The sequence below is a fragment of the Ammospiza caudacuta genome, chromosome Z (assembly GCF_027887145.1).
Source record: "Ammospiza caudacuta isolate bAmmCau1 chromosome Z, bAmmCau1.pri, whole genome shotgun sequence".
NCBI classification, from domain to species: Eukaryota; Metazoa; Chordata; class Aves; order Passeriformes; family Passerellidae; genus Ammospiza; species Ammospiza caudacuta.
The window spans coordinates 87,055,309-87,076,539 of record NC_080632.1 but is presented as its reverse complement, the minus strand read 5'-3'; the positions used below and the strand labels follow the sequence as shown (position 1 = coordinate 87,076,539).

The following is a 21,231-nucleotide window of genomic DNA, read 5'->3' as shown; positions in this document are numbered from 1 at the left end:
GTTGCTGTGAAATGAACCCCCCAGATGGGCGGTGCAGGTCTCTCCCTGCTCAGAAAGAAGGGTTTTACTGCTGTAAGAACAAAGGTTGCACGTAGCAGCAGCCTTGGTGTGTTCCCAAAGGTTAACCCGACGTGCTGAGCTACAGCTGAATTATTTATGGGCAGGGGGGCAGTTTGTGCTGAGGAAGGAGCACACAGGTAGCGACCACCAGGCCAGCAAAGCCTGCTGGCAGCACAGCTCACATCCCCCAGGCTGCTCCTCCAGCTCCTGCTCGGGCCACAGGGAAATTTAATTATTTAGGTTTCTCAGCTGCTGCATAAATATCAAACATAAGGCATTAGCTCATAGCTGGAGTGCTGCTGCTCAGCACAGGGCAGGAGGAGCTGCATCAGCAGGGATGAGCGAGCTGAGGCTGGCCAGCACACAAAAGGAGATGGGAACAGGAGCTGGGCTTCTCCTGGGAATGAATTCCCCCTGAAATCTAGGAAAAAGGGAAATAAAAAGGGGGAAGTGTTGGGAAATTTAGGTGAATAGAGACTGGAAAAGTACAAAGCTGTGGCTAATTCCAAGTCCTGCACCTGCAAAGATAGTGTGTCCTTGGGCCTAGCTGTAGTAGGATAACAAATAGTGAAAGAGACATGAGAAAAGAGAGATGTAACCCCTAAGGAATGAGGAAGAGTTCATGGTATAGTTTAACCAATAGATTGCTTGGCTTACAGGATATTCATAAGCTTATTATTTGCTGTATAAGTGTTTGATGCTTTCTTCAATAAACTGGACCTGTGATGAGCCAGCTGGTGTCCTGGTCCCCTTCCTACAACAGGGAAGAAAGGGCAAACCTTGGAATTGGATCAAGCCATAAAATTTGCCTTAAACAGCCTTAAAACAATGCCAGGAGAGTCCAAACAGCTTTGGTTCAGGAATTGATGAAAAGCCCTGGACTCCTCATCACTTAGCAGCCTCACATCAATTAAATAAGACACACTAGACAACTAGAACAGACAAAAAATTGTGCTGCTATTCAGCACTATGATATTCCACTGATTTTTCTGCATTCTTTAAATTCATGATGAATAGAGGAAGTGGGAAAACCAATTTTCCTCTTGCAATTCTCCATCCATGGAAACTGAGACTACCACCTGATACACTGAAATACAAATACACCTAATTAGTTTTGATCCCAACTTTCCAAAATACAGAGTTTTATTCAGCTTTGGAAGCAACACATGCAGAAGTAAACTTTTTCCATGTTTCTGTCTGTACATAAAATGTTAAAGTACCTCTGCCTGCACATAAACCCCAGCGTGTTTAAAGCTGTTTTGTTTAAACAAGTTTTCCTGCATTTTAACTGCATCCCAATTCCCAGGAAATTCTGTGTGACACCGAAGTTAGATTTTAAAAAAAAAAAGCCACTTAATAAGGGAGCACTGTTTTAATGTGGAAAATGGTTAGCCTAATTATGGGATATTAATCTTTGCGAGAGTTTAACTGTATATTATCCTGGTTGTGACACACACAGATCCCAAATTCAACACGCAGAGCAAGGCAAACAGATCTTTGATGGCAATCACTGTGGTTTGCCTGGATTATTCAGTCCCACGAGGCACACCATGCATCATCCTGGACAAAAGGTTTTGTACTTTTTAATTTATTATATATATATATTTTTTAATTAAGAGAAAAATGTGATAAAAATTTGATAAACTATGGGGGAGACACCTTTTCCAGCTCAGGGACTGCTCTGTGATATTCCTCAGTATCCACGAGCTTCTTTACCCAGTTCCCTCACGCAGCTCTTGCCAGCCCTGCTCAGTATCAGCTCCCTGCAAGCGGGGATCCATGAATGACACGAAATGCTGCTTTTCTCTCCCTCCTCACGGGCTCAGTGAAAGGGAGCATGTGCTCTCACAGATGGAAATCGCTGCCTCCCGAAACAGCACGCAGCATAAATACTCAGGGGTACGAGCTGCTCCCAGCATTGATTTCTGCAGATAATTATTTCCATTAGTGCCTCCTCAGAAGAGGAGTTAAGGAGAACAAAAAATTATTTATTTTTAATTTTTTTTTTTTTCTTAACAGACAAAACAACAAAGCAGCAGGAACAAAGAGCATTTTAAAAACCAGCTTGGTTTTGTCTCAACTTTTTGGAGGCGTGCATGGGTTTCTGACGGGGAGGAAAGCCAGCTCCCCTGGGGTGCGCGGTGCCTTTTTTGCCGCAAGCAGCGCAGCCTGGCAGCTCCTGAGCCCTGCTCCTGCCCGCAGCGCTGCTCCCTCCCCCGGCACAGCATCCCTGCCCTCCTCGGCCCCTCCGCGCACAGCGCCGGTGGCATTCCCCGCTGAGAAAAATGTATTTTATGATCGGCTTTGTGCAAATATTAAAATTAATGTAATATGTGTTGCGTCAGAAAGTTATGCTGCATTAATAGGTAGTGTGTTAAATACAGTTTTAGGTTATAACATAAGGTTAAAATAGAAACTATGTTATGTAAGATACTTTTTTAAAAGAAAGGACTCGCAGCGAGAGAACAGCCACAGGACACCTAAATCTTTCAGAGAAAGAGAATTTATTGCTCCATTATCAGAAGAAATGAACTTCTGCCTGCCTTGCTCAGGCCTGAAGATGCCATTAGGATTAAGAGAAAGAAGTTGACACTGACCAGAGAGAATTCTGTGTTTGAATGGGATTTATGCATCATGTATGAGGTAGATGAATATGCAACAGGCTGCTGCTTTTAAGGGTTAATCCTCTGTTAACGTGGGTGCTTTTTTGGGCTTATTTTGCCCAGAAAAGGTCCATAACTCTTTGTTTCTATTGTCTCACATTGTCCTAATCCGAATTGTCCAAATTTTTATTACTCTAATTATATTGTTATTTTTATAACCATTTTATTACTATTAAACTTCTAAAATTTTAAAAACAAGTGATGGGCGTTTTTCACACTGACCATCCTGGCAGGATTCAGCAGCCACTTCTGTCATCTCTGCCGGGACACCCACTACATCAGGATGTCACCAGCACTGTCACCCTGTTTATCTAGGCCAGCCCAGACTGGTCCCCAAATGTATATTCAGTGACTTTGCTCCCCAAACGCATATATTCGATGACTTTTCTCCCAAATGCATGTTCAACACTCATCACCCCCGCTCTCTCTCCCGCTGTCCGGGGGGCGCAGAGCCGCGGGGGTGAAATCACGAGCGGAGCCCAGGGGATTGAGGCTGTGGGATGATCAGAGCTCCCTCCTCGTTCATTGCTACACCAGGCAATTAAATCGGCGTTGTTTTCGGCAGCTGCCGCCAGCAGCGAGTGAGCACACGGGCTGTGCTTTCAGGGGTTTTAAATTAAACCATCTGGCAGGGCTGGTACGCAGGGCTGTGCCTTCTGTCTGCTGGTGAGTGATTCAGGGAGCACTGGACAGGCAGGAATCAGAGCACAGCCTGCAGAATACAGCAGTTTTTTAAGGCAAGTTTGCTGCCACTCGCCCTGGCAGACAGTGGGGTGCCAAGCTGGAAATTGGCAAACTTTGCTGGATTTCTCCAATACTAAAGCTGCCAGCAACTCGGAGCCTGCAAGTCCTTAGTGCCCCAAAAGCCACCTCCTTGCTGATAGCCAGACCCAGGCAGCTCCTGGAGGTGAATTTGTCCCCAGAATGCCTTGGACACAGTAAAAAGCTCATCCAAGACAGGAGACAGGTGCTCACCCGGGACGCCAGGGAATTGCTCTTTTCCAGCTCCCTGGCCAGAGTGAGCTTTTGGAGGAGGAAAAGTGGAAGGGCACAATAGGTGACCACAATCCATGGGCAGAGCTCCTTGGGAGAAGGAAAACACAGCATTAGGACAGGGAATTAAAATAATGAGCACATTTGTGAGAATCTGCCCGAGGGAAAATAGTTCAGAAAATTAAAAACTCCATAGTAACGGATCGAAAGCTGTTAACCAACATCTAATTAAGCAAAAACTGCAATCCCCACAACAAAACAAGAAAAGGAGGGGGAAAAAAATCATGCAGCAACCAAGCTTACCCAGACCAAAACAAGTACTAAGGAAATAAAAATAAAAAAACACTGTTCAGTGACATATGAAGAGAAAAAATCCTGACAGGACTTTACAGTGAGTGGGCAAAATCAGGGTAAAGTTGTATACTATCTGATCTTGCTTTTTAATACCCATCAGAAGCCAAGAACAATCTCTAGGGTCCTCAAATATATTCCAATAAAATGCAGAGTAGAGATCACAGCTTGGATCTCTGTGTTCCAGAGCAAAAGACCAAAAAGCAAAACCCCAAAATGCAACACACACAAAGGGAATCTAGAAACGCAGCAGAATCTCTTTATTGACAAAGTTCAAAGATCATTTGGAATATTTTGCACATTTAATTTCATGTTAATGCTGACAGGGGACAAGAGGAGGCACTTTAGATGAGATGTTAGGATAACAGCAGATATAGGCTCATGAAAGAAAAGGAACACAGCTTTTCTTATCAAAACAGTTTTTGTTACTTGCAGAGTTTATATTTATCACAATAGATCTACTCTGAACTTTAATAAGCTAATAAATAATTTGAAAGCAACAAAAGCTGTAATAAAGACTCCTATAATAAAAACAGGACAAGTCTGACCTGAATTTTCATGATTAATGTGAATATTTTTATTTCAAACCCCAACTGTTTCAGGCCAGTCTAAGTATCTGAGGAAAAAAATCTGTCTCCATGATGCAGGTGGAAAAGAACAAGACTAACAGAATCACCAATCAGTCTAGAAGTATTCGGATCTCCTCAGATCTTCCTGTTCAGGTGATGTAGAAAACTCCAAAATGTACAGTTAGCACAAGAAGAAAGATTAAGAAAGTCCTGAGGTAGTTCAGGAGATGGGAAGGGTCCCTCCCAGTAGGCTGGGGCTTGGAAAGGTGCCAGTTTGATGGCTGCTGCCCCAAGCAAAGGCACACTCAAGCCAAGGAGAAGCAGTGCAGGACAGCAGCAGTGCAGTGCAGTGCAGGAGCAGTGCATTCTCTCCGCAGCACAACCCAAAACCACAAACCCCACCTGTCTCCCCTCCAATCCTGAGAGCACTGAAGCCCAAGCCCAGCCCCTGACCCCCAGCCCAGGCTCCTCTTTGCCTTTCCTAAGAGAAATGCCCCTGGCTAAGGGACAGTACCAAACTGCATACCTTTTCTTCCCCACCTCACAGTCCCACCCCTCTCCTTCCACATCTTTTGTCTCCAATATCCATTGTTCTCATCTCTTCGGCAACAAACGGGAGAAAAATTCTCTGAAAGAGAAAAAAAGAAAAAAAACCACTCAGAAACACAAAAGGACCAAAGGAGCATGGTTAAACTGCAGAGAACTTTACTGACTATAAAATACGCCCAGCTGACTTCCCGGTGCGGGTTTATAGTTCCCATAACTTTGCAAATTAAAACTCAAATAAAAACTTAATTAAAACTCAAATACTTGAACGCCACTCCTAATTTAGGGTAGATGCCTGAAAACCCCTGTCTGTCTGGCCCAGTTGGAGAGCAGGGCAGGGTGTCAGGTCACGCACAGGGAGGTGTTAGCAGATGACATAGCGGATGAGCCCGGAGCTACGAATCTCTCTCACTCTCCTGCAGTGCCTCAGGATGCAGAGGATGTTGTAGAACCTCCTGTCCAATTTCAGCTGAGTGAACATCTTAATATCCTCCTCCACAACGAAAAACAATTCTGGAAAACGAACAACAGTTTTGTTACAGAAATGGCTCTGCTGTGGGATACACTCAGCGTTCCACAAGTGACAGCACAGCCTCTTCTTCATCATTCCACAATGTACAATTCATAATTCTACAGTCAGTAGGATGGCTTCACACTAAATATTGGGAACTTTGTTCTAGTTTTAAAACCTGTCATCAGAAGGGGAATTGCCAGCCTTGCCCTGAAGTTCAGACACTCTGCATCATCCACAGGCCCCGCTCCATGAGCTCCGTCTCCCAGCAGGCACTCACTTTCTGGAGCTAGATCCCTGCATGCATCAGAGCTATGCAGCCCACCATTCCCTTGACTTGCATCATATTTGGAAAAGAATGATCCATCATTACTTAAGAAAATCACAGGAAAAGACTCATCACTTGCAACATCATCCCTGTGTCTCCAAGAAAATGGCACAGGCAAGTCCTGCATCAAAGCTGAGAGCTCCCCCCTTCTTGTAGTTGATTAACTACTTCTGTAAGCAAATTGTCACTAAATTTCAGGCTGCCTAGGGCAGCGATGGAGTTAACATCCCTGGAAGTGTTCAAAAAACCATGAATGTACCCCTGGATGACATGGTGAATATAGCGCTCATTTGACACCATATTGTTGGAATTTGTGATCTTAAAAACCTTTTCCAACTTAAATGATTCCTGAATTATGTGTAGTATCATGCTTTCCAAGTCTAATGGGAAGGAGGACACAAGGGTAGGGGTGATTCAGCTTAGAAAAAGAAGACAACATTCTCCCTTCTTGTTTTATCCTTAACACTGAGGCAGTGACATCTTGGGAAAAATGGAGCATCTCTTCCTCCTGTTAAGTCCTTCCAGCTTCACTGGGATATAGCTGATACAAGCTGGAAAGCCGACGCTGCCAGAAAAGAACTGAGGTTCCAATAATTATGTTTGTAAGTGCAATATCCCCCAAAATCTTGCTCAGATAGAGCTGAGAAATAACAGATCGTGTTTTCTCACAGCCTGGGCCTCTCATGAGAGTTGGTGACACACTTGTCTCACAGGGAGTAGAATCTTCCAGAGACAGTAACTGTCAAAATCCAGAGATATTTCCCCGGAGAGGAACTCTGCTGGAATCTCAGAGCTTGTAACGCCACCAAATCCACATACAGATGAGAAGTAGGAAGTTTGTTTATTAGGAAAGAAAGAAGAACTGCATTACTGCTCAAAATAGAAAATGGTCTCAAATAGAGACCATTTACAACTTCCAGGGACACCAACACACCCAAACAGTGTTGGGAAGCCAGGCATAACCTGCCTGCTGCCTTCACAGTCTGTTACATCTGGGGCAGCATCAGAACGTCCTGAATTCTGATAAAACAAGATTCCTTCTTATATTTGCTCACAATCCAGAGTGGCAACATTCAGCAGAGCAGGATCTTTTTTGTGAAGAAATCAGAGCTGGGTGAAGGGCAGTGGTTTGGTTCATGTGCTAAACAAGCATCTAAACTCACTGAACCACCTGAGTGGCTGTTAGTGACCCTGATAACCCAGGCAGCATCTTCTCTCATCTTGAAATCAGAGAAGAGGTCAGCTGGCAATCAGCCCAGGCTGAGAAGCAGTGGGAATCCTAAGCAGAGAGACACTCACAGGAGAGATTTAAACAAACAAATCAATGGATGCGGAACATCATCCTGAAAAATGCAATGGATAAAGACATTTAATCATTTTGTGCTGGCCAGATAAGAACCATCTGACAGCCTGCCAGGACTTTTCTCTAGGCTTTCTAAATCATTAATCACAAAAAAGCCCCAAACAAAACCATCTACCACACAACTACACACGCTCTATCAGATGCTGAATGTCCTAGTTTCCTAACTGAGCTGCCCAAGATAAACAAGAAATAAAGACCATCTCTCAGGTACTTAAAGCAATTAAGCACTTCAGTTTTTCAGACTTAAGGCCCCCAGCTGACAGAAGATTCTCTGACTAGCTGTAGCTTTCTCAAGTTGCTAGAATGGCTTCTTCCCTGCAGCCAAGACTGTTGTGGATCACAGTACAGACTGAGCAGCACTCCAAGCCCAGGAGGGCCCTTCTAGTGTTCAGCCTCTCTTCTACAGCTGTGGGCTCAAACTCTTTACTACTGTCCTAAGGATAGGAGCAGTGACACCAAAAATGTGCTGTAAATTAAATTGATGAAGCCAGTATTTTAAGAAATCCAGATTAATATAAGCTTCTGTTCAACTGAGGCAAAACATGCTTAGAGAGAAGCCAAACCATCACAGCCCAAACCAAAAGTCAGTCACACAAATTTATCTAGCCGCATTAGAATGAATTTACCTAGCTGCATTCTGTGCTTAGATCAATATTAATAAAGCCCTTTACAACAATGAGCTTTGTATGGTAACTGAGATCTCATCTGGAGTCCTGTGTCCAGCCCTGTGACTGCAGCATGAGAAGGACGTGGAGCTGCTGCAGCCAGTGCAGAGGAGGCCACGGAGCTGCTGCCAGGGCTGGAGCCCCTCTGCTCTGGAGCCAGCCTGGCCCAGCTGGGGCTGTTCAGCTGCACCAGAGAAGCTCCAGGGACACCTCAGAGCCCCTGCCAGGGCCTCCAGGGGCTCCAGGAGAGCTGCACAGCCCCTGGGGACAAGGCAGGCAGGGACAGCACCCAGGCAATGGCTCCCACTGCCAGAGGGCAGGCACAGATTTTGGCACATTGGGAATTAGGAATGGCTGGCTGGCAGGGTGGGCAGGCCCTGGCCCAGGGTGCCCAGAGCAGCTGTGGCTGCCCCTGGATCCCTGGCAGTGCCCCAGGCCAGGCTGGATGGGGCTGGGAGCAGCCTGGGACAGTGGGAGGTGTCCCTGCCCAAGGCAGGAGGTGGAGGTGGTTTAATATTGAAGGCCACTTCCCATCCAAACCATTCTGTGATTCTGTGTTTATCTTACAGGTCTCAGAACAAAGTGCCAGCATGTCCATCAGGTGAGAATTCCCTCCCTACAGAAAAGCTGCATTTAGAACCCAGAAGTCACTGATGTTAACATCATACTATAATATCCACAGTCTTGAAGAGCAGCAAAACCAAAGGAAGGAAGAAAAAGTTGCAGGTAATCTTCAGGGCACTCCCGAGTGCCCAGTGAATGCTCAGGGCAGAAGTTCTAGCATTCTGTCCAGGGCTAAAACAGAAGGTGGGTGCCATGGTTCTGTCAGAGACAGCTCTTTTTATGGGAGGCAGAAGACAGCTTGCTCCACTCTTTTTGCCTGAACTTGGAAACATGAGGGCATTCTAAGGACATCTCCAAGCTTGATACGAGCACTATGCCCCCAGGAATAATTATGTACTTGTTCTCAAGAGGAAAGGCATGTCAAAAAGGAGATTTTAATGTTAGAGACTTACTGTGGCACATATTTTTGGGAAAACTAGCCTGTAAGTGCAACTTTTCAATTGAAAGAAAGGTATTTTGGTTTTCACTCCCTCTATGCTTTTAAGAGGAGAAAATTTTTTAAGATTATCAGACAGATTTACCTCTTCCACAAAGCCACTGCAGCACAATTAATTAGCCAGATTTCCCAACTTCATAAAAAATTTTTAATAATTCATGTCCAACCAAGTTTAACACCTGAGAACACATTTCTATGGTTTGGTTATCAAACTAAGAGTTTCCAGAACTTGTAGCGATTCCAAACTAAATCTTTGTGCACTCAGAGTTTCTGCCATGACACACCATCAAAGGGACATTTTTCAAGGAAAACATGGAAAAAGTGAGCCAATCACTATGGGAAACTTCAGTCAAAAATCCTGAAAAAAAGACCAGTATTTTTATACTTCTCCTGCAACATCCAAGTGTTATGAGTTTGGTACTAACAAGGAAAAAAATACCTCTTGTATCCTTAGTTTCTCCTTCTATGAACCTGTGGTAGAGGCTTCTGACTGGTGCAGTCATAGACTTCAAAGGCTGACACAAGATCTTGTACTTGGCCAGCACGGCCTTGTTAATATCTTGAACAACTGCATTAATCTCATCATGTTTTATACGGCCTTTCAAATACCTACAAATAAAAATAAGAATCAGTAACTAGAAAGTCACAAAGTTCTGTGTTTATTCTTCTCTTTCATCTGCCTTAACTGAAGAAGCCATTCCTTGTTAGAGGCAGTTTCTCCTGTTTTGTATAAATTAATATATCTAGTAGTTAATTCTGCTCATTTCCTTGATTGCTTAACAATCCTGAAGGTAAAAAGGCTGTGACAGAACATAAACCAGAAAGATAAAATATTAGAAAGTTAAATTAGGAAGCAGAATGCATTCAGTGTTTAAGCTGTAAAAAGCTTTTCAAAATGGAATAAAGGTTGCTTTTATAGTGTGCCACTTAAACACAGAAAAATAAAGCAACTTTGCAGAAAACAGCATAAAATGAAATGTCTGCCTAGGAGCACAACTTGGCTCATGTTATCACCACAAATGAGCTGTGTTTGATGTTACAGCCATTTATTGTTTGGCCAGGGCAGTGAACAATCCGGCAGTGGGCATAGATCGGAGCCGGAGCACAGCGGCCCCGTGCCCACCATGGGCCCTTTTAAATTTTTTTGTTGGTTTGTTAATGTTTGTTTGGTTGGTTTTTGCTTTGTTTTTTTTGCTGTGGCACTAAGTGCCATGGTTTAGTTGAGGTGTTAGGGTATGGGTTGCACATGATGATCGTGAAGGTCTCTTCCAACCCAGTGATTCTGTGATTATTTGGTGTTTTTTGATGAGCTGCTAGCTGTGTGTTGCCTTCTGTATATTTCTGTGGAGCCTGCTGAGCTGTGAAGATAAGGTTCTGCACCACCAGCATCCATTTCTGAACTCTCAGAGCTTTTCATAATACTAGTACTAGAAGAATAAGGTCTGTTGATAACAGCCTAGAGGTACAGGAAGCACAGAAGATAAAGAACAAAGTGATGTGGAAATACTAGAACATTGGAAGATTTGCAAGTAAGGCTATTCAGTATTATAGATGTAAAGTCATGCCTTCAAGGAAAAGGAACTGTGCTGCACACTAAGAAACCATTATATAAAAATGAAATCTGAACTCTAATCACAAGCAGTAAGCTAAATACAACAATACTTTCCTTCCCCCTCCCAAAAATGGCAGTAAAGGCTGGGCTAACCCTGCAATCTGCATTCTCCTGTGGCCTTCATTCAGTTGCTACAACAAACCCAGCCTGTTTGTGTTTTGCTCAGTATTGGTTTGCAGATGTGAGGAATTACACAAGTGTTACAATTAATTCTGAGAATGAATGCTCTAGGTCAGTAGAGCAGGTGGCTCAAAGCTGCAGGACAGCGAGACTGAAAAGATCAATGAACAGCGAGTTCCTCCCTCGTTTTAATCTGAGCAGACAAGTTCAATCTTTGGGGAGCACACAAAGAATTCAAAGCAGAAGTAGGTAATCAATTACAAGTTCAGTATTCCCAACCAGAATTCAGACAGGCATTCTGCAATTGCCAACTCAAAATAAGTGCTGCAGATTCCAACAGCAGCCAGTCCCTGCCAGGCAGACAGGTCGGCTAGGTGTGTAAAACTGAATTCAAAGCAATTGCTCTGCCTCCAAACCGAATTTGAAACTTAGTAGCCACTAAGTTACTTGCAACCAGCTTTCAACTTTATTGCTACCTCGATGAATTCAGGAATTCAGCATTGGAGGCGCAGCCATCCCGTAGCTATAAATGCCCAGTAATAAAGCAGCAGTACCCCCCCCGACATGCAGCCACAGCAGGAGCACAGCCTGTAAACCACAGCAGGGCTCTGCCTGCTGCATTAACTGCTGTTTATTGCTCTCTTTGCCTCCCTGCTGCACAGGGGAGCGTGCAGAGCGAGGAAGGCTCAGCCCAGAGGTATAAAACACCTTTATTTAAGTTCCTGTGCTCCCACTGTCAACACACAGACAGTGAGCACACTCAGTAAAGGCAAGGCAGCCCCTCAGCTCATCCTGAAACTGAAACAGAGAGGCAGGACTGGGCTGCCTAAACCTAAACACAAATGTTCTTTGAGAGGCCCTCAGGCATCCAAGATGCTTTAATCCGAAATTAAACCCTGTCAAAACCAAATGGAATTTTTATTCTGTGCATAACTAAGGATCATAAAAACTCCAGCTGTCCCACAGCCCTCTCATGTTTCTACACAACCATGGCTGGAAAACCCGTTAATGCTGACATTTATTTCAGTCCGTACGTACGCTAATATAAAAATACAAAGTTGAGAAGTTCCAAATTCAGGCATTTAATTTAGATTTAAAATAACTTTAAAATCTGCTTCACTATTCCAAATGCAGTAAAATTCAAAACTCTTCTAAAAAAGATGCAGTCAGTTTCTTTTTTTAATCCACAGAAGCCCTTTTTCAAAGCATTTTTTCTATAGGTATGAAAACCAGAGCACAGTGCCATGTTCCTCAGAGAAAAGAATAACATCAATATAACACATATATACCACTCTAAAAGAGATAAAGCTTGTAATGGCCACCCCCTGCTCTCTCAAAAACGGTTGGGCTAAAATAGCCATGTATTCTCCCAAGCCACCATCTTTTGAGACTTGAGAGTTATAATGAATGCACAGAATCTAAAATGCTTTCAGCAGTAAGATTTTTAGAAAGGAGTAAAAATTCTAGACACAGAATAAAGCAAACATTTTCCTCTGCCTCAAAGTCAAAAGTTAACAAAGACAGGTACTGTGAAATGTCCTTTATCTTCCTCCAAAAGCACCCTCCTGCAACAGATTTGAAGGGTAAGATAATTTGCAGGTTTTTTATTGTGCAAAGTACTCTGTTTGATCAGGGTGCTCCACATCTGCCCCTTAACACAGTGTGTACCTTTGCTAAATGCCAGCTGCCCAGTCCTAGGACTATGAAGTCACTGAAGCCTGTGTTCCTTTTAAGTGGCCTGATGGTGTTAGGAATAGATTTTCTTTCATGTTCAGCATAAAGCAAGTGAAAACAGCCTCCATTTTTCAGTGACCACCCCCCACCTCCAGTGCTCACCTGAAGAAATGGGCCCTGAACCAAATTCTAATTCTTCCAATAGAATACATTCAGTGTAAGAGAATTTGTATTACAAGTATTTGCTGCTTAGATTTGGTCAATCAGTATGTGAAATTGCAAGTACTCCCTCAATCTTGTACTACAACATTGCCAGGCAACAGAAATACTGGTAGATTAATAGATCTATGTAAATTCATGTAAATTTTCCTCCACAGAACAAACATGCTTCTCCCATCTGAATAAAATTATTTGTAGAGCTCTACTAGCACAGTCCAAGCTGCAACCTTTCCGTAATGGGTATCTTCCAACACAGCTGCAACATTTTCACAAGGGGTGCCTTCCAACTCTGCTTATTCTGTGGTTTTGTGAATCTGTAATGGATAGGAAGAGGATCATCTGGCCTCTGTCCCCATCCTCCATGCCCATGAACAGCAGAGGAAAACCTTCCACTTTCAAGGGTTATCATAAACGCCTTTAGGTGGGAAAAGCCCTCTGAGATCGAGTCCAAGCTTTCCCCCAGCATGGCCACGGCCACCACTAAACCATGCACCAAATGTCCTTCCACCTGTCTTGTGGTGTGGAAGATCATAGCCTTAATGGGAAGTTAAAACAGTATTTGTCTGGAATGATCTGTGTCTATTTTTCTTGCCACAGCTGAGATAAAGACTAAAAATTCCCAGGCTCCGGCTTTATCCTCTCATAATTTTATCAGGAGAGAACTACCTAAGGGAGTAAATCCACAAAATACCTGATGTCTTCTGCAGAATAAAAATACCAGGTGCATGCTCTTCTAAGAAGTCCTTTATTATTAGCTCAATATTCAGGATAAGGAAGAAAATGGGCATTACTCACCTGAAAATTTTGAAGGCTATAGAAAAAATTATTGGAAAGCCTTAAGTAAAGTACAGACTCAAAACTATATTTCTTACTGAAACAGGTATCGTCAGGGAGCACAGTAAATCTAGAATCTCAATAACAATTTAGCCTTAGGCATCAAGAGAAATTTCTTCTTCTTGCAGAAACATTTAACCATGCCACCCAAATGCTCTTTAAGAAGTTATTCCTATATATCAGACTTCAGACAAGGATATCCATTAGTCAGGTCCTGATGTTAGGGGAAAACACCCACAGCTTTCTATTCCAGAAATTTGGGAATTTTAGTGCAAAGTGGGTTTTTTGCTTTTAACAAGTCTGATTCCTTTTCCTGTCTCAAAACAGAGTGGTATGTCAAGACCTGAAGTTTCCAGAAACCAATATGTGGGTCAAATAAAACCAGTATTTATCACTGTTCTTCTTTCTATATGTAAACAAACCCTCCATGTTATGAGATGGTGGCTCTTTTTTTAATGTCAGTTCTCAAAACAAGATGAGGATTCACCTGTTAGCTAATAAATCTCTGTTCATACAATTACAGTGACTTTTGAGATAAGAGGTTTGGGTTCTGACTGATCAGTTTCCATCTTCCCAATACCAGCATAAAGAGGAGCCCAATTAATTAATTCGATTTTCAGGTTTGCTAGCAATGCCTTTAAACCATTTGGAGCTGTTGTCATGTTTCACCCCATGAAATATTTCATCTCTGTCAGTCCCAGTTCTGCAAGAGGTCACTCTCCCAAGCCTATGTGTGCCACCCAAACTGATATGCCAGGGTACAAGGGAAGCCACGCTTACTTACACAGGAATACTTTCAAACTCTTCCTTGGTTATTAATGCTGCCTCTTTAATTGGTTTTTTCTCTTTAGCAGCTTTCTTCTCTTTCTTAGTGCTCAGTTCCACAGCCTTCTCTGTTTCTCCTTTGCATTTCTCTGTTGGCATGGTGTTACTGTAAAATGAAGGAATATTCAGCACACAAACAGCAGGTAAGTAGGAAGGAGAATTCCACTACACTGCTTAGTCACAGACCTAAGTTCCATCCTGTTAGGCTGGATGAACACAATTAGTGATATTTCACAAAAGAAACATCAGTAAAGCAAGCCTGCTCTGTTTCAAATCATAAAGAGGAGCCCAATTAATTAATTCGATTTTCAGGTTTGCTAGCAATGCCTTTAAACCATTTGGAGCTGTTGTCATGTTTCACCCCATGAAATATTTCATCTCTGTCAGTCCCAGTTCTGCAAGAGGTCACTCTCCCAAGCCTATGTGTGCCACCCAAACTGATATGCCAGGGTACAAGGGAAGCCACGCTTACTTACACAGGAACATTTTCAGACTCCTCCTTGGTTATTAATGCTGCCTCTTTAATTGGTTTTTTCTCTTTAGCAGCTTTCTTCTCTTTCTTAGTGAAAGCCTCCTCTGTTTCTCCTTTCCATTTCACAGCTAGCATGGTGTTACTGTAAAATGAAGGAATATTCAGCGCACAAACAGCAGGTAAGTAGGAAGGAGAATTCCACTACACTGCTTAGTCACAGACCTAAGTTCCATCCTGTTAGGCTGGATGAACACAATTAGTGATATTTCACAAAAGAAGCATCAGTAAAGCAAGCCTGCTCTGTTTCAAATCATATCCTTCAGCTGACTTCAGCACAGTTCTTGCTTTCTGTGCTACAGAGGCTGCTAGCAGGTGAGCTGGAAGCAGTCCAAGTGCAGCATGGCACAGCTCAGAATTCAATGTACCATTATATTTCACACAATGCAAGGCCTGGCTTTTTATCAGATAAAACACAGCCCAGAGCTGCAGCCTTCACAGGCAGATTTGAAATACTGCATAGCTCTTTGAAACAGGTTCAAATCTTGGGAAGCCTGACTCATCCATTAAACTTTTGAAGCAAAGAAATTCTACACCACCTAGCAGACACTTAAAAAAAATTTTTAGGCAAGATCCAAAAGGTCAAAGAATTTCCTGATTTATTCCTGATTATTAGAACATTATTTTTATAAATTCATCCTTCCTCTAAACCCTCAGCTTAGAGCCTCCAGCCCCAAGGGATTTGCCAGCCACCCACCCAGCTGCTCCTGAGTAGGACAGCAAAGGTGATGCATATGGCCAAATCCACTGTCATCAGAACACGTGGGCATTACTGGCATGTGCAGCAGAATTACATCAAGCAGTACAGAGCTGACCTGGACAAGGAAATAATCCTCTGCTTAGAACTGACCGTCCCACAAGAGATCATTGCTGCAGATGGGGTCCCACGGCAGTGAACGACAGGGCAGTGCCCCATCTGTCCCCCCAGGGGCAGGATTTGAGGCGTCACTGCTGTGCTCCCCGAGGAACAGGACAGGACAGTGAGAGGACGGTGAGTGCCACCTGCTGGCTCCCACACCGCCTGCTCGCTGACACGGGGATGGGAGCAGCTCTGCTCCGCGCTGGGACACCGCGCAGAGCCCTTCTGAACCAGCACATCTGCAGCCAAACTATCGCAGATGTCATCATCTGGAGAACATCTGTTTGCGTCTGAACAACAACAGAAGGAATCTTGGCACCCTGCAGCTAGCAGGGAATGTCAGCAAACTGGAGGGACAGGAGAGGAGGGAGCATTTAGGGTGGTGGTGGTGGAGGTGGGTTTGGAATGAAAGGATAAACACAAGAACCAAGGAAGTTCACATCTTGAAACTTCATTCCTCCCACGCTCCAGTCTCCTGCTGCCTATCACACTGCAACAAACCTTTTCTAGACAATTCCCGTATCCAAGCACTCTTCCTTTGTGTTCCCACCCACTCCTTTGCCCCTGCACTGCTGCAGTGAGGTGGTACAGACACAGTTCACCACTGACCTGAACCATGAAAAGGAAATATTTATGCTTGTTTACAAAATCTGGCTCTGGTGGAACGAGAAACTGAATCTCAACAAACGCAGGGAATACAAAGAGCATGAGAGATATTGAACTTGCTTTTTATTTCAGTGAGATTCCTCTGGTGAACAAGAACAGAAAACCCAAGGATATAGGAGAGAAACAGTAGCTAAAGCCATGAATTACTGAGTTTCTCTGTGTGGGTGTTTTCATTTTCCCAGGGACTTCGAGGCCTGTCTCACCAGCATTCAAGTGCTTCTCTGCTTTCTGCATTATCTCACAAAAATCACTCAACATTAATATCCACAGCCCCAGGGACAGAAAGGAGAGGAAGAGGCCTGAAAACATATTTACACTGATACAGTGGGTATTGAACAATTATGTCCCTTACACTTCCTTGACCCTCTGCTGCACAACAGAGTGAATATCAAGAAGTGACAATATGGGGAAAAAAGAAGAAAGTGTGTTTTGACAAATGGCATCATCACACAATGTATTATTACTCAAGAAAAACCAGCAACAAACTGACACTGACAGAACAGCAGCTGTGAGCTGGCTGAGCACAATCTGTAGAAAATTATCAGAAAAACTTGGTTGGTTTTACATACTGCAGTTCTCTCTAGAACGGGAAGAACTGGCTAAAGTCATATTAACTTCCTAATCACAAGCAGGACAAGACTGTAAGGGAAATAACATCCCAAAAAATCTTTTGGTGTCAGAGGTGGCGCAATCACTGAACAAGCCTCCTTTACATCTAAACAATTTCCAGGAGCTAACACAAAATTAAGACAAAAGATTTCCCACAATAAGAAAGTAAGTTATGACAGGAAGGCAGAACCCAAGTGGTAATTTCTGAAAAACTTCAATTCTTACACACACAAAACAGCAGCATCTAAATTGAAAAGAAACACATCACCCCTAGAGACATTTTGAGAGGCTATTTCCTAAACTGAGGGCTTCATCTCTAAAGAGTGAGAATAAGAATAGTCATCTCTTCACCAGCTAAGAAGAATTTCAATACAATACCTACACCAATGACCCTACTGCCACACACCAACATAAATTACCATTTATTTTTCTCTTTTAGAACCCTTTTTCCACACATTTAACCTTTTACTTTGCTGGAATATGTCTGTCGTGTTTTGAGACAGGTTTCTCTGGCATGAGGAGCCAGACCAAGTGAAGCTGGTTGATTCAGGGCACATACTGGAAGCACTGAGTTCAAACTAATGCATTGCCTCCTGACAAGCGACAAGGCGGGAAAGAAAATCTGGGACCCCCAGATAATGAGGGTCACTTGCAGAGTGACACACACCAATAATACTCTATAAAAAAAAGCAGCTCCAAAAGATGGAGAAAGAGATGAGAAACAGAGTTGAAATGTCTTAGAAGCCTTCCAAGTATCATTAATTCTGTTGAAACTGTTAATTCACATACTTGTCATTTTCACACACTTGAGCTACTGGACTCTGAAAAGCTTCTTACCACAGCCCTCTCCAAGGCAAGCTAGCTGAAATAAATGCAGGACTCCTGTAGGGAAAAGAGAACAAAACTCCCACAAACACAATTCAAAGTCCTTCAGAAAGACAACTGAGTTAGAGGATTTTTGATTTTGAATTGTATTTGGAAGGGCAGTGGTGAACTTCACTTCTAGTGACCCAGCATTTGAGCAACTAACCCTTTAATGAGTAGGCACTGCAGTTACAAAAGTGGTGTGTTTGTGATTCTAAAGGAAGGAATGCCCAGACTCAGAGAAGCACTTGCTTTCTACTACATCACACCTGTCCCTGGAAGCTCCCTTTGGAACAACCTGGGATTTTACAGGCTTGATCTGACAGATTTGTTGGGGTGCTAGCACAAGCCTTGATGAGATCCAATTCCAGAATCAACAGACACAACAACTTGGGCTCCCAGAGGTCCCCAGTTAACGTGGAGTGAAAGGAGCACAGCTGTACAGCGCTGCAGCTGGACAGTGCCAGGAGCAGCCCAGATCCCCCGGGCTCAGGTACCACATACCAGCTCTGGATCTTAGGCAGATGGCATGGAATGAGTTCAAGGAGGTGCTGCGCTGTTTTCTGATTTCTCTCAGCAGTCTTCCGTATCTCCTGAAATTGATATCAGACTGTATCAGAAATCTCATCCTACTAACACCAAGCATGTAAAATTAGGGTGATAGTAAATTAATTTTCAGCTTTTTAAATAGATGTCTTTGTTTTCTCCCCACCATCTTACCTCCTTATCCCATAATTTCCCCAGGAAAACTAGTAAAGATACAAAGGAAGAAGTGTCTGTCCTTGCCCTCAGAATATCAGAGAAATTTGAGCAGGCAAAAGGAACTTTAGCAATACACCCTGAGCAAGGTCTGATTGGGGAATGGTGGTGGTGAAGATGAGATACTGTGGTAAACTCACCTCCATTCCCCAGATAACATTTCCACAAAAGACTTAACAAAAGCACCGTGAACATACAGTAGAAAACCAGACAAATATTCTAATTGAATACTTTGTGCAGCTATTGCAAAGATGTGTAAGTAGAACTGCTCTTTAGATCACCGTGTCTATTATGATAAAGACATGTTTTCAAGGCCAGTGATAAACGCATGATTTTAATGCCCTTAGGATGAAGGAAGGTAGGCTTAGATTAGATATTAAGAATAAATTCTTCCCTGACCCAGGGTGCCCAGAGCAGCTGTAGCTGCCCCTGGATCCCTGGCAGTGCCCCAGGCCAGGCTGGATGGGGCTGGGAGCAGCCTGGGACAGTGGAAGGTGTCCCTGCCCATGGCAAGGGCTGGACTGGACGAGCTTTAAGGCTCCTTCTGATTCAAACCATTCTAAAATTCTATGATTCTATGTACAAGCCTTGAAAAATACAATTTTTTAATGTTCATTGCTCTGGAGAACTGCTTGACAAACCGTCAGCAAGCCTGTTCCAAGCCCCAGTTTCTCCTGTAAGCACATGCACCCCAACATCACTAAGAATCTAGGGGAAAAAGAGACATATATATCAAAGACTTCTTTGAATCTTTCAGTATTTTATGAACAGGAAAAGAAAAAAATTACTTGGAGGGAATAATTCAGTTTTTCCTGCTCTTTAACCTCCTTTTCCATTTTATGCAGGAGATCATGTACACAGATAACCTCATTATGCATTTTACGGATCACAGGCTTCCAAGAATCATTCTTCCCTGTAAAAGAGAGAACGTTAAGCTACAATGTCTCCAAGAAAAAAACAAATTCCAATATTCCTCCCCTTCACAAGCAGTGATTATCTAACTCCCTGCTCCTCAGCCACCATATCCATCCAGGACAAGCAGCAAACCAAACTGTCAGCCTTGTACTCCACACAGCCAACAGAGTTCATGGAATCACTTAGCTTGGAAAAGCCCTCAAAGACCAGGTCCAACTAATCCCCCAGAGCACTGTCAAGGCCACCACTAACCCGTGTCCCAAGTGTCACAGCCACATGGCTTTGAAATCCCTTCGGGATTCCACCACCTCCCTGGTGGATTCCTGACCTCCCTTTCTATGGAGAAATTCCTGCTGTGCCCACCCTGAGCCTGCCCATGCCCAGCCTGAGGCCGTTCCCTCTGCTCCTGTCCCTGTTCCCCCCGGCTGTCCCCTCCTGTCAGGAGCTGTGCAGAGCCACAAGGGCCCCCTGAGCCTCCTTTGCTCCAGGCTCAGCCCCTGCCCAGCTCCCTCAGCCTCTCCTGGGGCTCCAGCCCCTTCCCCAGCTCCAGCCCCTCAGGGTCTTTCCTGGAGTGAAGTGCAAGCCAAACACCACTGCTGCTCTTGTTTACCTATGTCTCTAAATAAGAGACACTTTTTAATATTTGCAATCTTCTTGTCGATGTGGATGGCTAAATCTTCTAATCTTGAGGACGCCATATCCTTTATAAGCACACTGAGGGGGAACAAAAATGAAGGTAGGAATTTAACAAAGACCCGAGTTGGAAACATTGCCTACAAAAGCAGAATTTTTAGAAAGACACTGATCTGTCACAGAAGCAAAAGGAACATAAATGAAACAGTAAATGGAGTAATTATTTTTTATCTTTTTTATCTAAATTGAAGGCAAGAAAGGAAGCATAAAGTGGCACTAGACAAGGCAATAATTTTCGCAGAACTTTGGACATAAATGCAGTGTGATATCAGTGCAGCGATTCCTCACGAGACCAGGAGCATCCTTATTACATTGAAGTGTGCAGTAAAAAAGGAGCTGGAATTTACTGCAAAAACCAAGAAATACCTGGCTTATGTGAGGCAGTTTTAGAAGACTCTCTCAAGGAGACTACATCAGATGATTGATGTTTAAAGAGGTGTGTTTTTTTAAAAACATAATTAAGCAAAAAAAAAAAAAAAAAAAGCGTTAGCAGAGTTATTAGTGAAGTCTGGAGGCATCAAAAAGAGCATTATATATCGATTACTATATTGTCTATAATAATAGAATTTTTAACCTTCTTATAGACAGGAATTGATTAAAAGAAAAAATTATACAATGTGACAAACCCCCGCATTTAACACTGTGGCCCGGCGCTGAGCGCTCACACAGCTCCTTCCGGCGGCTCACACTTGGAAACTTTTAAAACGTCTTTATTTCTCTTTTGGCTTAAAATACTATCAACTACCGCGCTTATTAAACCCGTTCTTAGAGACCTGCCGCCTCCTCCACCCTCCGTACCTGCGCGGAACGCCGAGGCGGATCGGGACACCCTGAAGGGATCGAGCTCACCTGTGCCTCCCCAGCAGCGGACGTTTCTCCTCAAGTCTCACCAGGCCCGAGCGGAGCCCCGGTTTAAATCTGCCGCGCGCGGGCGGGCGTTGGGG

General features: G+C 43.5%; 1 protein-coding gene across 2 annotated transcripts; it reads right to left on the bottom strand.

The window, feature by feature from the left end:
• Positions 1-4,306: 4,306 nt before the first annotated feature.
• Positions 4,307-21,179, bottom strand: SKA1 (spindle and kinetochore associated complex subunit 1). Of its 2 annotated transcripts, none has more exons than XM_058823958.1 (9): positions 21,137-21,179; positions 20,205-20,308; positions 19,468-19,592; positions 18,425-18,513; positions 14,870-15,007; positions 14,353-14,499; positions 9,549-9,718; positions 5,538-5,695; positions 4,307-5,264 (listed from the first exon to the last, which is right to left on the bottom strand). In XM_058823958.1, exons 2-8 carry the CDS (start codon positions 20,290-20,292, stop codon positions 5,547-5,549), a joined length of 906 nt encoding a protein of 301 aa, XP_058679941.1. In that variant the 5' UTR covers positions 20,293-20,308; positions 21,137-21,179; the 3' UTR covers positions 4,307-5,264; positions 5,538-5,546. The 2 variants fall into 2 exon arrangements, with proteins under 2 accessions (XP_058679941.1, XP_058679942.1); XM_058823959.1 differs by having other exon boundaries at positions 21,086-21,163.
• Between the last annotated feature and the right edge of the window lie 52 nt (positions 21,180-21,231).

What these genes read in the sequence shown, in the direction of transcription:
- SKA1 (XM_058823958.1), bottom strand. Translation starts at nt 20,292, where the DNA reads ATGGCGTCCTCAAGATTAGAAGATTTAGCCATCCACATCGACAAGAAG. An exon ending in TCTCTTATTTAGAGACATAG is followed by an intron (nt 19,593 to 20,204) that starts GTAAACAAGAGC and finishes TCTCTTTTACAG; the next exon opens with GGAAGAATGATTCTTGGAAG. An exon ending in GAGTCTGAAAATGTTCCTGT is followed by an intron (nt 14,500 to 14,869) that starts GTAAGTAAGCGT and finishes TTCATTTTACAG; the next exon opens with TAACACCATGCCAACAGAGA.